At 42.9% G+C, this 15437-nt stretch overlaps 1 protein-coding gene across 1 annotated transcript in view; it reads left to right on the forward strand.

The window, feature by feature from the left end:
• megf6 (multiple EGF like domains 6) overlaps positions 1 to 15437 on the forward strand; it is a 57466-nt gene that overhangs the window by 40533 nt on the left and 1496 nt on the right. The window contains exons 24-35 of the mRNA XM_053422746.1: positions 5431 to 5559; positions 6228 to 6356; positions 7617 to 7745; positions 8133 to 8261; positions 9105 to 9233; positions 9357 to 9485; positions 11260 to 11391; positions 11853 to 11981; positions 12418 to 12546; positions 13508 to 13636; positions 14090 to 14218; positions 14379 to 14507. Of these exons, the coding sequence (XP_053278721.1) occupies positions 5431 to 5559; positions 6228 to 6356; positions 7617 to 7745; positions 8133 to 8261; positions 9105 to 9233; positions 9357 to 9485; positions 11260 to 11391; positions 11853 to 11981; positions 12418 to 12546; positions 13508 to 13636; positions 14090 to 14218; positions 14379 to 14507 (1551 nt within the window). The remainder of the gene's footprint in view (positions 1 to 5430; positions 5560 to 6227; positions 6357 to 7616; positions 7746 to 8132; positions 8262 to 9104; positions 9234 to 9356; positions 9486 to 11259; positions 11392 to 11852; positions 11982 to 12417; positions 12547 to 13507; positions 13637 to 14089; positions 14219 to 14378; positions 14508 to 15437) is intronic.

The raw sequence follows: 15437 nt of genomic DNA on the forward strand, positions 1-15437 counted from the left end.
AATTGGTGCCCTATGATATTTTAGATTTTAAGAATGTTTAGTTTTTCTGTCAATCGATGGCAAACTGAGAAATTACTCTCAACTCAGAACTTTTCACCAGTAAGCAACAGAAAGACACCACACAGTTGTGTTAACAGGGTGGGGATAATAAAGGATTTGCTTGTTATCATCAGCACTGAATTAAAGGATTTCTCAATAATCCACAGCTGCAGTTCACATGAAATGAGCACGATATAAAACGATGATTAGAAGCTGTTCGTGTAATACAAGGAGTTTTTGACATTGCTGCATTTTTTATTTAATTTTACATTTTCTGTACGGCAAAACGGTTTCTGGTTTGAATCCAGGTCCAGGACAGAGTCTTTCTGTGTTGAGTTTACATGTTCTCCCTTTGTCTGCGTGGGTTTTCTCCAGGTGCTCTAGCTTCCTCCCACAGTCCAAAGACATAGAGAGGCTAGCCAACTGGATCGTAGGTGTGAATGTGAGAATGGTTGGTGAATGGTCATTGTCTCTATATGTTGGCCCTGCGATACACTGGCGACTGTTCCAGGGTTCACACCGTCACACCCAATTCTAGCTGGGGTTGGCTCCAGCCCTCCTGCGATAAGCAGTATGGATGGATGAATGGATGGACAGATGAATGGATAGATAGATATGTCATATAATGCAGAGGGATACAGTTTCTCAGTCTGTCTGTCTGTCCATTTGTAAACATTTCATTTTAGGAGCAGAACTCCCAGTTGTGTTGTTCAGGGAGTGAAGTGAAGTGGTGCGTTTTGATATTTTGGGTTTCAGGAGAGAAACCTCACATGAGCATTGATGATTCTTCAGATCACTTGAGGAAACCTGCTCGCAGTTGCTCCCCATTCATCTTTTTAAATAAGAAAATCTGATTTTTTTTTACAGTATGCAGTATATGCATTTTGTCAGAGCTGAAAATATTTCTATCTTTTACTATCAGCAAGTGTTCTGATAATCAGTCGGGGCTTAAGTGCCATTTTTCTAGAAAAATTATTGAACATTCCAGCTTGTCAGTTTGGAGGATGCTACACATAGTGAACTTAGAAGTTTAGGGTATAATGTCATTGGATGTCACAAAATACAAAAAACAAAGTTATCCATTCTGAACCTAACTTAACTTTTTTAACCACATTCCCAGTCAAGGTTGCTCGCCATTACAGTGCGAATATATCATTTTGATACACTAGAGGGCACTGCAGGATGCTTTTCTGATTGTCTTCATCTCTGGCCAAGTTTGATTGAATCCTCACTCAGATTCAATGAATCATCTTATCGTCTGTGTAACGTCACGAGCAAAACACATTAAAAAACCACACAAATTCCCAGATATAAATTGTGTTAGTCTTCCTGGGACAGATGAACAGTATTTCACAGGAAGCAGAGTCGTCTCATGCGCCACCACATGGCAAACCCCTTCTTCATGTAACCAATATTCCTCTCATCATTACGATATTTGTCCTGAGCAGTGAGACACAGCAACAGTGAGAGAGTCTTAACAGTATAATAGATTTGTTCTTGATTATAGTCTTTTGACTCAGAGTGGCTTCCTGTTATTACAAAGTGTAAGATTGACTGGAAGTGTACGACCAGGCCCAGAAAAGCCATACCACCTCCGAAGCGCGTGGGGCATCATAAATCACGGCCGTGTCACTCTAGAACAGGGCTTCACATCCCTAGTCATAACACTCTTATGGCCTCAGACGCAGACGTCACTCTGATTGGTCATTGCTGTGGAAGTTCTGGCTATCGGTCCGACCAGATTCTGTTTTGCTGAAGGCCTTTTCCCCCTCAAACAGAGGTGTCCCGTTTCTCAGTCTTCTGCTGGGGCCTCTTCCTTCAGGAGAAGTCAGGAAGAGGCCTGCGCTGTGAGAAGGACCAGATCTCTCCACTTCATCTGTTTTGCAGAATTCAAATGACTTTTTCAATGTTTGCTCCTACGTGGGCAATTTTCATCCCCACTCTGGCTTCTATCTCATCACTCATGAAAATCACCGGCCGCTGCAGCACTCGCAGAGCTCGTTGCTATGATGCAAAAATCTTGTTCAAATAGCGTTGGATTGCTGCTGCAGTTCTGATCCACAACTTTGATGTTTGCATCAAAACAGCAGTAAAAAACAAAAAAAACGTGTTCGACCGGCATCCAACAGCTGCGTTATTGACGAGGAAGCTGGCGTATTGTTTTGTTGTTGTTGTTGGGTTGACCTCTTTCATTGCAGGCCCTGAATAGCACCAGGATGTGCTATTCTGTGTTCTCTCTATCCGCTGTGTTGCTGTGGTCTGCGCTCTCCGGCTGTGTGGTCCCTGGACCCGCTTTATGGGCTGACAGCAGTGGCTCTTACACAACCAGAGATCTGGAAATAATCCTCCTGTCTTAAAGACCTCATTTAGTCTGGAGAGTCTTTCAGCGATGGCACAGCGTGTGTGTGTGTGTGTGTGTGTGTGTGTGTGTGTGTGTGTTGGAACGTCTCATCTGTGCCTACCTATAAACAAAGCTTGGAGGGAAGAGTCCACATTTACAAACACTAACAGACACGGTGCTAATATCCGAAGACAGATTGATGCGCTGTGGTTAATATGGAAACCCATCGCCCCCTGCTGGCATAAACAAATAATAAACTTTGCAATTCGGATGTGTCAGGATCGTCCCTGAAGATCTAACGAAGAGAACGTTTGCCGCAGAACCAAAAAAAGACGGAAATTGCTTTAACATGTTGATTTGATTAGTGCGCTTGGTGTAAAGTCGCCATTAAAGGGAAGATCACTCCTGTGAGATGTTTCATGTTTATATTGGAACATCAGAGACGTGTTGAGCCTCTGTTTCATCGCTAAACACATGATTTATCAGAGCGACAGCCTGTTGCCATGGTGTCAGCAACTGCTATCCTGATAATAAACAACAGACAATAAACCCATGTTTTCTTTTTTTGGGACCTGAGCGTTACTACAGATCTAATGTACAGCTGGGCTAAGATGACAGCATCCTCAGTGGGCTAGTTTTAATAACGTCGCAGCTTAACCACTACAGAGGCAGGCGAAGACGTCATGCTGTCAGCGTGGGAACGAGACCACGGCCATGCCAGTAACTGCTGAGCGAGGAAAGATACGTTTTCTTTTCCCAGTTTGAGGCCTTGAGGCAGAAAAAAGAAGTAGAAGTGGGGACAGCGTCATCAATTGGAGCAGGAGAAGGAAGCTATGATGTATAGATTGTAAAGAGGGAAACACCCTGAGTGCAGCGCTGTGGCATTTAGAATACATTAAAAGCACATTTCTGTACAGTGACCGGTCGAGGATTTGTCCAAATCAGGGGCCGTGGAGGGGTCACAGGTTTCACAGAGGGGCCAATTCTACGTTCATGCACTGTTCCTGATTCAATGAGATGCACAAGCAATTTAAGTAACTGTCGGCTCTATTGCTTTGAGCAAAGCCACGCATCATTGCATATATTTTTAAAAAGTCATATTAATTGTTAGTTTTGACAAATGTTTATTTAAGACCACTGAAAAAACAGGGGCACTTCAGGGCCCAATCATATTTCAGTGGGAGCCAATGCCCCCCTTCCCTCCCCACTGGCTCCGCCTCTGTAGCACTACCAATTTGGGTTTCATCTTTTTACATAGTGACACTGCTTTTCTTTTGCAGATAGAAGAGGTGGTCAATTAAACAAAAAAACAACACTGAGATAATTGGGAAACCATCACCAGGCTTATATACTATTTAAGTAAAAGTACAAACAAATAGACAAACATGGACTCAAGTAAAAGTACCATATTACCTTTAATACTTGAGTAAAAAAGTGTATTTTATTTTACACATCACCATCACCAGGCTTATATACAATTCTTAAAGTAAAAGTACTTGCAGAGTATAACCTGTTCCCAACGGTCTATTACAAAATTAACTGTGCCCACTGTATATTTTGCTTTCTATAAGAATAATGCGGATTCTGAAAATGCTATCATTGTCATATTAATGAATGTCTGTGTCTCGGAAAGAGACGTCTTCTGAATCCATTTTGGGTGTTTCTATGCCAGTGAGGGCCTGGTCACACATTTGTGAATGCAAAGCAAATATCGCAGGTCAAAGTTCACCAAAGCTAAACCCCATGTAACGCAGCAATTTGCCCCAATGCAGGAAGTGAAGGTTTTATTTATCCTAGCTCGTAAAGATAGGAAGTGAACGGGAGGTTACCTGACCTCTCTGATCGGGTCATTGAACCAATTCCCCTCTTGTATTGATTTATTGAAAACTACATCTACATGCCAAGCAATGCATTGTACAAATGTAGGAGTAAACAGTGCAGATATTTGCTTGTATAAGTATTGGAGTAAAAGTGAAAAGTACCTGAAAATCGGTGTGTGAGATTCAGGTGAAAGGGATCTATTGGTAGAAACTGAATATAAAACAATCGTGGTGATCGTATCACTAGTGTGTTTCATCAAAATTTTACAAATTTATGTTTCCTTGACCCTAGAACGTCATGTTTGGAAGGGGTGGGTGAGGTGAGGGGTATTCAGCCGCTACATGCAACTTCACCACTAGATGTCACTAAATTCTACACACTGAACCTTTAAATAAATAACCCATACATGAAAAAAGTAACGACATTAATGTACACTGCTACATCGCATCATTGCGAAAAATACCTTTAATGCTCGAGTTAGCCCGTGATCTCCTGGGCGACAAATTGATCCATCAAAAAAATGCAGTGAAATAAACAGAGTCATTCTTTCCTGCTCTGGCAGAGTCGTGCTTACAGACAATATTTACATGAGAGCGGTGGAGCGGCCTGTTCATCCCTCTGCCTCTGGCCAGGTTCTGGTGGATAGGAGGCACTGTGTTTACCAAACTCTCTTGAGTGTCAATTGACTCTACACACACTTAAACAATCTCTCCCTGAGAATGGGAAACAGATTCTCACACTGGCATCTCTTTGCATCGGCGGCAGTACCGTAACAGTGTGTGTGTGTGTGTTAGCGGGGAACGGTAACCTGGCTTTGTTTTGCAGTGTATCGGTGGGGCCTGTGGACTCAGCAGGTGCTCTAATTACCGGCTCTCTGTGCCCCATCTACCCCCCCGAAAGGGGAACAGCCTCCGAGCCGCCGCCGACTTTGATGTGGCCCAGATCCACCGCATATGTGGGACATGAGCTCACTTAACGAACGCAGACGCTCTGCAAATGAACAGCCGCAGCGTGGTGCTGCCATTTGATATTGGTATTTTCAGTAGGTGGTAAGACAGAGAGGGAAAGTAGCGGGAGGAGAAGAGAGTCAGAGATGGTGGAGGGACGAGAAGGAACTAAATGAGATAAAAAAAAAAAGTTGGCATCTAAACCTTTTCCTCTCCCCTTTTTTAAATTTTTTTGTGAAGCTGCCAGTTCTAACCAGTCGGATGTTTTATCTCGGCCCACAGTGTGCCCGGACGGCTTTTACGGTCTTGACTGTGGCCAGATGTGCGAGTGCAGGAACGGTGCCCGCTGCCACCACATCACAGGAGCCTGCCTATGCACCGCCGGCTGGGCAGGACCACACTGCATTCTGGGTAATGGAAGCCACATCATTAAAACGGGGTGTGAGGGAGGCCCTCGCTGCAGCCCATCACGACATCCTCTCCTTAAACACGACTAAGATGTGTTTGTGAACAATTATCTCTATAATGAGACATTGCCGATGACTTTTTTAGGGATGGGTAAGGGCGGAGAGGGGAGAAAGGAGGGAGGACGAGGGTGCCCTCCGGCATACGAGGTTTAATTGAGGTCTATTCTGGATAAATGCACCCACGTGTTTATAGTGATCAACATTATAGTAGAGGAAGAACACGACTTTTAGCGGCGAACCAATCGTCGTTCTCATACTGAAGTTTCCTGAGGATTTCAAGCCGTTGTTTTAATGAATCCAGTGAAATGCCCACTAAACTTCTTAGCCTGTCATTCTGCAGTCTTATTCAAGACTTTTCCTCTCGCCACAGTCATTTTGTGGTCCTGACTATACCAGAGCCAGAGTCAGCACAAAGCTGAGAGCATGACTTAATGATGCATCTCTGTCATTAGCGCATTTTCCTCTTCCTTAGATTCCAAATGTCACTGTGGACTTTGATCATCAGCACGTTTACAATATGGGTGCTAAAAAACCCTCACGCCCCTTGTACGTTTTCAGTGCATGTAGCTGCAGCTCATTTGAAGGTATTCATGTGTGTGTGTGTGTGTGTAGAATGCCCGGGGGGTCACTTTGGAGAGCAGTGCAGTCAGACCTGTGAGTGTCAGAACGGAGCCAGGTGTGACCACGTCACCGGGCGATGCAGCTGCACGGCTGGGTGGAGCGGCGGGAGCTGCCAACTGTGTGAGTAGCTCATCGCTCAGTCTCACAGAATGATATATCACATAAATGATTGACCTACACAATGACGATGAATGAAGCTGTCAAATATGTTTTATATTTAAAGTTTAAGATGGTTTTACTTTGTCATTTTAAATCAAAATTTACCTTTTGGTTTCATTCATTTAACGTTCTTGATGTTTTTTGGCAAATGATAGTGAACATTAGGTCTGTATCAGTTTTCTGTGACATTTATTGTGAAGAGGTGATGCAGTGTTGATTCTTTAAAACCACCTGTTTCTTAACTGCATCACTGACACTGTTCGAAATAGACTCAGTCGAGCACAGCACCTCCAGCAAGGACCAACAGTTGCCTTCAATTCAGTCAAGCTGCATAAAATCACACATTTAGGGATATAAGTTACCTGCTTTGTTTTCATTAGGATACATGAATTATTTCCAGGGAAATCAGTTTAAAGGTCAGACAATGCCCTCTCTAGTAATGTTAAAGTAAAAAGATATAAATTCTTGATCCGCACCAACATTTAATGGGTTTTTCTTTTGGTCATTCTGCACCTCTCGATAGAATTTCATGGATGCTAACAAGATAATTGATTTTCATACTGTTCAAAAGTACATGATTGAAAGAAAACAGCTGCAAATCAAAAAGTACCTGAACTCAAAGAATTGCAACGTGAAAATATAAAAACAGATGTTATTGCATACACCACTGTGTAGCCCTTAAAACGCACCACCTCATCACAAGTTCAGAAGTCAGCTCGTCCATGTGAATCCAACCCCCCTTATTTGAAAACATGTTTTAATTGCAGGGCTGCTTCTTCTCAAGTCAACTTTAATATCCAGTGTAGGCACCTCTCTCTAGAACAGCTAAACACACAAAGACTGGTTCAAACAAAAAGCAACCTTCACTGTTGAGATCTGCTCCTCTTCATGAGACAATTGGAATGTCCTTGTTTTTTGTTTATTTGTCTATTTTTGTGTTTGTACGCTGAGAGCAACGGAAACAACGGAGCCAAATTTCTTGCATGTGTTCACATACATGGCCAATAAAGCTGATCCTACTTCTGATATAAAACATGGGCCTTGGAATCTAAGATAGTAAGATGGATAGTATATTATTCTCATTATTAATCTTTGCTAGAATCATCAGTTGATTTTGTTATATTAATTTCTGTACTCAAAATGTGCATTCTTTTGTCTCTTCAATATATTTTCATTTTAGATTTAATTCATTAATTGTCTGTGTGTGTGTGTGTGTTTCAGCCTGTCCTGCAGGGCAATATGGGGAACACTGCTCTGGCCAGTGTCTGTGTCAGAACGGGGGCCCTTGTGACAGCGTGACAGGCCAGTGCTCCTGCCCACCCGGTTGGACTGGAGACGCTTGTGAGTTAGGTGAGTCCTTCTTCCAATTTGTCCTTTAACTAAACTTTCAGGGTCATGGGGAGAGACAGAGCCAATCACAGCTGACTTAAGGTGAGAGGAGCTTTACGCCAGACAATTATTCACACTTATCCACATTACCTCAAGTCTCGTGCATGTCTTTGGATTTGGGGAGAAAACAGGAGGAAACCCTAGTGGACATGAGGAGAAATGTCTAATTCCATACAGAAAAAATAATCCCAGACAGCCCATAGGTTTGAAGCCACTGAGAACTGGTAGACCCTTCACCACCATGCTGCCCATTACAAACTGACATTGTTAAAAAGCGTTTTGAGTTTGTGCAATACATCCTTTCTTGAGTGTAACTTCCGTCTGAGGGTTCCTTCTCTTCTCTCCTAGAGTGTGAGGAAGGACGTTATGGAGCGAACTGCATCCTGGTCTGTGGTTGTGCGAGCGGAGGGAGGTGTGACAAGATCACTGGAAAGTGTGTGTGTCAGCCCGGTTGGACAGGAGAGCTGTGTCAGTCAGGTGACTTCCCGAGCTTTACAGCAGCACTGTCACATAACAGCATAACCGTTTTCATTTCTCAGTTTTATGCCTCCGTGCTGGTGGGAGCCAGAGGCTGGAGGCATTATGTTTTCATGTCCATTTGTCCATTCATTCCACTCCCATTGTGAACACCATATCTCAAGAAATGACTTCAAATCTGGTTCAAACATTCACTTGGACTCAAAGATGAAAGCAATTGACTTTTTTTTTCGAAGGTCACGCACCGGGAACACACATATTTTATTACATCTGGCATAAACATTTACTTGACTCAAAGATGAAGTGATTACAATTTGAAAGTCAAAGGTTCGCCGTAGAACGCTGCAGGTGAATCCTTTCAAATTTGGCCCACATGTTCACTACAGATCACTTACAGATTAAATGATTGGATTTGGGGGATCAAAGGTTAAAGGTCAATTGTGACCTCACAGGAATCTGAATTTATATTCATATCGACTGAATCTATCGGTATAGTATTAGTATAAAGTATAATCTAATCTGTTTTTCGCCCATCCCATTAAGAGATATATATATATATATATATATGTATATATATATAGCTTAAATGGCATCCAACAGTTTCCATCTTGTGTCTATAAAACCTTGAAGAAGTGTAACCTTCCTCTCACCTTACACCTTTGCTACAACAACACCTAAGAGAAGGTTTACTTACTCCTGAATTTATTAAACTTGTTGTGTCAAAACTTTTTGTGCATTTAGTCCTAATGAGCACAAACCCTCTGTTCTGCCATGTTGAAAACCTTTGTCTTCTGGTTCTTATGTTTCCTGCTGCACGTCAATGCTGGTGTGTTTCGTCTGAAGCCTGTTCAGAGGGATTCTTTGGAGAGGCCTGCGAGCAGCGGTGCGACTGCGTCCACGGTGCGAGCTGCCACCATGTGACCGGCCGCTGTGAGTGCACGCCAGGCTGGAGAGGAGCCAGGTGTGACAAACGTGAGTGTGTGTGTGTGGGACTGAGGAAATTGCGATTGAATGAAGCTTACAATGGAGCAGCTTTAAACAAGGGGGAAACTGACTGTGTGCCCCCCCCCCCCACATTTGTGTGACTCCCCTCAGCCTGCCTGCCGGGGTCCTACGGTGCTTCCTGTGCCCGGCGGTGTCAGTGCCCGGCTGGGGTGTCCTGTCACCATGAGACTGGGAGCTGTGGCTGCCCGGCTGGACTCACAGGGACCGGCTGTGAGAAAAGTAAGAATAATACACCCATCGTAAAATAAAACTTTAATACCTCCAGCAAGGTTTTGCATTTGTCTAGCACGATTATGCAAGAAAACTGCTGGACGGATTATTATGAAACTTTGTGGAAGGACGCGGTATGGGTCAGGAAAGAACCCATACAAGTTTAGCCGCAATGGTGATCAGGGGGTGGATTCTGATTTTATTTTATTGTTGTAGCTTTAACTAGATAGGTGAGATAGGAATAAAAAGCATGAATGTTTAAGGGACTGGTATTTATAAATGGGAGCAATATGGTGCAGATCCAATTCCATATCTCGTGAATTTAAATGTGGCCTTCAGGTCCGAGCTCTCTGAGAGAGTTACACAAATATAAGCTTTTTTTCCTCTGGTTTAGTTTGTATTTTAATGGTAAGGTGAGTAGCAGCTTCTTGAAGGCATCTTAAGTCCTTTGAATGAACATTGTGTATCTTCGTGGGTCTTTTATGTGTGAGTGTTCATGGGGAAAGCCCTGACACATGGCTAATATCACTGTCATGCATATAAAACCATTTGGCCGACATCCGTTCCCTTTTGATAGAAACAACCCCCCCCCACAATGCACCACTTCCATCAGGAAGAAAAGGCATCATGGGATGGGAGCGATCCCCAAGAATCCTTCTGTTAATACTAATTAAAATTTCCTTTTTTTCCACCGTGTCCTCAAGGGGAAAATTACCATTTATTGCATTCCAGGAAATGTATTCTACACACAGCACTAAAGCCTCACTGTCACAGGACTTTATGCTAATGTTTCATTATTTAGACTATACCCTTTAGAACTGTATACGAGCGCCTTCACTACACTCAGCCCCTCACCACTCCGTCTGCACCGCCACCTCCCCTCCGCCTCAGCTCCCTTCCTCTCCTCACACACTCCCCAGACATCTGATAAATGTTACACACTGGTTGCCAAGTAAAACAGAAGGCATTGTTTTTGTCTCCTCCGCGGCGGATAAGGGCTTTTGGAAGGCAGACATGCATAATGACAGCGCCGTAATTGCCTCTTTAGTCTGGAGTCCTTTCTTATCTGTCCCCCGCGCTGCCTGCCGCTGTCTGATTGAGTAGCCGAGTGCTGCGGTCTCACCCCGAAACATGTTCGGTTCACAGATTCATCTTGTTCGCTATGACCGAGTGTCTGCGGAGCCCATTCATTATTGTGATGAGCGTATATACGCATGTATGGAGAAAAAAAAGTGTGTGAAAGAATGTCCCTATGCGTCCATCTGGGTCCGGGCACCAGGGAAAGTGTTTGTTTTGTTTTGTTACCAGTCTGTTTTGAAGGTCCCAGTGTGTTCACACAGGAATCGGAAGAAGGAAAGTGAAGTGGAATTTATATTTGTTCCCACTAACTACTGCAGGTCCTGTCAACTGTCATAATTAAAACATTATGGGCGGCTGTGGCTGAGGGGTAGAGTGGTCATCCTCCAACCTGAATTTCGGCAGTTCGATCCCCAGTCTGACCCATCTGCATGCCGAAGTGTCCTTGGGCAAGATGCTGAACTCCAAATGCCCCCCCCCATAGAATAACAAAGTGCTGCGAATAGATGCACTGTATGAATGTGTGTGTGAAAGGGTGAATGTAGAACTGTACTGTAAAGCGCTTTGAGTGGTCATCAAGACTGGAAAAGAGCTATATAAATACAAAGCCATTTACCATTAAAGCAATGATGTGCATTATAGGAATTTTGGATCCTTCTATATAACACCTAGAGTGTGTGATATGTTTCTGACTGTGTTCTCTTAGCGTGTCCTGCTGGTATGTTCGGCCAGATGTGCAGTCAGCTGTGCCAGTGTTCAGGGGATCAGGAGCAGTGCCATCCTGTGACGGGAACATGTAGCTGCTTGCCGGGGTACTACGGGGCAAACTGTGGGCTACGTAAGTATACCGACAGATATTGGGCTCGTGCCTAACATTAACTGTATAGAATGATGGACGACGCATCTACACTTCCTTCTTCTTGATGATAAAATAGAAGGTACTTTGACTTTTTAGTTTGGTCCATGTCCCATCCACTAACATGGAGTTTTTTGTTCTTTAATGAAACGGGGAATCTGGAGGAAAATGTGGGCGCAATGACCCAATTTGTAGATTTGCCATTGAACTAAATATTTACATTTATATACAAACTTTTGTTCATCTCCAATTGTTTTAAGATGTTTACAGTTTTCACCAATTAAAAATGTTCACATGTTTTTAAATGTAAAGTCTATCAAAAACAAATCAAAACTGGTTGTTGTGCGTACTCGGCACGACAGTAAAGCTGGATCAGAATCAAAACGACACAACAGTTTCCTTCCTTCATCTTTGTCCCTCTTGTCATCGCGGTTCGTGTTCAGGATGTCGAGCAGGAACTTTTGGGCCGAACTGTAAATCCAGATGCAGCTGCTTCAATGGCGGTCGCTGTGACTTCAGGACCGGAACCTGCTACTGTCCTCCGGGCTTCATTGGAGCCGACTGCAGCCTGGGTAAGTTAGGAATCCTGACACCTGTTGGTTCTGCACTGCACCGGCTTTATGATTCGTGCTTGGAATTGTATGATAATTGGATGATCATCATGGTATCTTTGCCGCACTGGAGTATTCTGGTCAACTTTGGCCAAAGTGAACCACAAGGCCTTTGATATCTCCATAACTTGTTGATTTAATAATAATAATAATACATTTTATTTGGAGGCGCCTTTCAAGTCCCCCAAGGTCACCTTACAATACAATAGTACAGGATAAAAGTTAAAAACATGAAAGATAAAAACAACATTAAAACAGAACATCAACATAAAAACAAGTGAAGTGCACAGGGTCCAGTTACAAAGAGTATGCCAGTTTGAACAGGTGAGTTTTGAGTTGAGACTTGAATGATGTGATTTATAGTTTTGCAGGAATTAAAGCGTGATCTTCTCTGCAGGTTGTGTGAGTGGTTACTATGGGAAGGACTGTGCCAAGCCGTGCTCCTGTGGCGAAGGAGGGCAGTGCCACTCGGTAACAGGGAGGTGTATCTGTGCCCCGGGCAGGATGGGACAGTCCTGCCAACAAGGTGACTTTAATCAGTCATAAAACTTGTCCTTATGTATATGACAACAAATAAGTCAACTTCATGCATGTTATTCAACTGTGATTTATTTTATTACAATTTCACGAGAGAAGAATATCAGAGGCAATGTTTTTGCAGAAAAGATAAGGATCAGCCAAGGAGTAAAAGAGAAGTATTAAGTATATTCCTTTTTTATTATAGAGTTAAAGACTATCATGCAGTAAACTAATGTTCGGCTTTGAGATGGATATCGAACTTTGTTTTTATTTTTTCTTACCAATTCTCATGAGCATAGAAAGAGTCACCGCTGACATGCATCAGTGAGAACCATTGGCCCTAATGAGTTCTTCTGAAATAGCCGACCTCACTAGAAACTGAGAAAGCGCCGCACAGATTCGGGCGTGTTTCTCAACATCTCTCTCGCTGTATATTTACATAATGAATTCTCCATTTCCTCAGTGCGAGGCCTCCGATGATCACAGGGATTCTTTTTCGCGGGAAACAGAGGCAGAGTTTCTCTTAATCTCTCCCTTTATCAGCAACTCAGCTGGATTGCGAGAGGGGCTTTCCAGCGCTGCTTGTCACTAAACGTTCTCTTCTTTCTCCTCCTGCATTCACTCGGACATACCACCTCTTAAGTTGCTCTTGTTGAATGTTTACAGAACCCTATAAGTAGCTTGTTCTCTGTCTTCCGTGTCGATGGATCTGGCAAGGAAGCAAATGAATAAACAGGGAAATCAAAGACGGCCTGCTTATTGTGTTCCTGCTCTAAATTACCCAGAGAAACATGATTATTCTTTTATATCAGCGCCAAATTAGACTACTTTGCCATCTCTTTAATGAACTATTGCTTAAATAAACATCAATGTGGTTGGTGCAATTTTTGTGTGTGTGTGTGTGTGTGTGAAAGAAGAACATGCAAAAGGAACTGAATTTTTTGGGTGTTTCTTGACTCTTTCTTCAGCATGTCCCAGAGGGCGCTATGGCTCACAGTGCAGGAATACATGCAGCTGTCAGAACAGGGGTCTGTGTGACCCTGTCTCTGGGTCCTGCAGGTGTGGACTGGGCTGGACTGGACCACGCTGTGACGCAGGTACAACAGAACACATCAGAATGGAACAAAATCATATTGTGCTCATTGGAAAATCGACAACAAACAATAAACTTGGGTCATTTTTCAGGTTTTTCAGTTACTTATTTCCATTGAAAATCTTGTTTTGCAATATTGTTCCTGTTACTATGGGCCAGTCCTGCCTTTGTTTTACTATATTTTGTGTTTAATTATTTATTTTTTACAGCTAATACGTACTATTAATTGCCATTATCTTTATAACCACCTTTGATTTTAATGGTATTAACAAATGTTTCCATTTAAGACCAATCATGTTGTTTATGATCAGTGTTTCTTCATTAGTGCCTCTAATGCAGTCCAGATCGTGTGTGTGTGTGTGTGTTTGTGTGTGTGTGTGTGTGTGTGTGTGTGTGTGTGTGTGTGTGTGTGTGTGTGTGTGTGTGTGTGTGTGTGTGTGTGTGTGTGTGTGTTCAGCCTGTTCACAGGGGAAATATGGTCTTGACTGTGCACAGGACTGTCCATGTTCCAACAATGGGACGTGTGACGGTGTTACTGGCACCTGTAGCTGTACTGCCGGATACTACGGCCACTCCTGTCAACACAGTACGTAAACCTTAACTAACAATTCATCTTCTAGCCTCACATACACTTTTAAATAGTTATGATTTTTCTGTCTTTGTGAAACGTTTATAGTCTATAAATGAAATACAACATGATTTTCTGGCCATTTTTAACCATAAACTGTTTTTTCTGTTTCTCCCAGAATGCCCTTCGGGGTTTTTCGGAGTGAACTGTGCCCAAACGTGTGACTGTAAAGTGGGCCAGTCATGTGACCACATAACAGGCCAATGTGCATGTCCACCCGGCTACTATGGGTCACAATGCCAAAGACGTGAGTACATGTGAACAACCAGAAAAACATAACATTACATTTTAGCATATGCAATAGGCTGAGGATTAAATGTGACATTTTTAAAAGAATGAATTAGATTTGATGAAACCTTTGAAATAACAGATGCCATTATGAAGGAAATTCAAGAACTACGTCAGTGTCCCAGAATAACTTATATCTGCTAATATTAAGAAAGAACTAAAACCTTTTCATATGTGACTACAGAACACAGAGACATTACAAGCTATGCATACACCCAAAACTAAAGAACTACCTTAAAGTATTTAAAGTAAATTTAAGTACACAATATTTTAAATGTTTAAGACTTTTTAAAGGCATCAAACTCAGATGATTGAAATTTAAACTTTTTAAGATCCTTCAGAAAACCTGTTAAAGACACTTTAACAGTTTTGAGATACTTATAATCCAGCAACTGTGTGAAAGCAGAAACGCTGTCATGCTCACAATCACAGGCCGGCACTCATTAACAAGCAGCCATTTGGATCCTGCAGTTGTGCATGTGCAGATATGAGCATGAATGAACAAGAGATGTGCGTGTGTGTTCTGGCAGGCAGGCAGACAGGTTGGTAGGTAGGTGGGCAGGCAGGCTGGTTATTTGATGAGAGACAGGTGTTTCCTGCTTAATGCGTTCCTGTTACATCCCTGTGCCCCCCCGCCTGCTCGCTGGGCTCTCAGCCGCAGTGTGAGCGCCTAAATGGCCACTTCAGGCCCAGCAGGCGAGATGACTGAGCATTACAGAGCAGCTGTAAGGCAGCCAGAGACAGAGCGGACTCTGTGTGTGTCTGTCTGAGGAAATGTGCATGCACCTTTTATTTGATCACTAAATGCTCATACGAATGTGAGGAAATCTGTTTTTTATGCGTCTGTTTTCGCTCGTATATCACTTTTTATTTGATTGTGCAGTCACAT

This window comes from Pleuronectes platessa, chromosome 5 (genome assembly GCF_947347685.1).
Source record: "Pleuronectes platessa chromosome 5, fPlePla1.1, whole genome shotgun sequence".
Classification (NCBI taxonomy): domain Eukaryota; kingdom Metazoa; phylum Chordata; class Actinopteri; order Pleuronectiformes; family Pleuronectidae; genus Pleuronectes; species Pleuronectes platessa.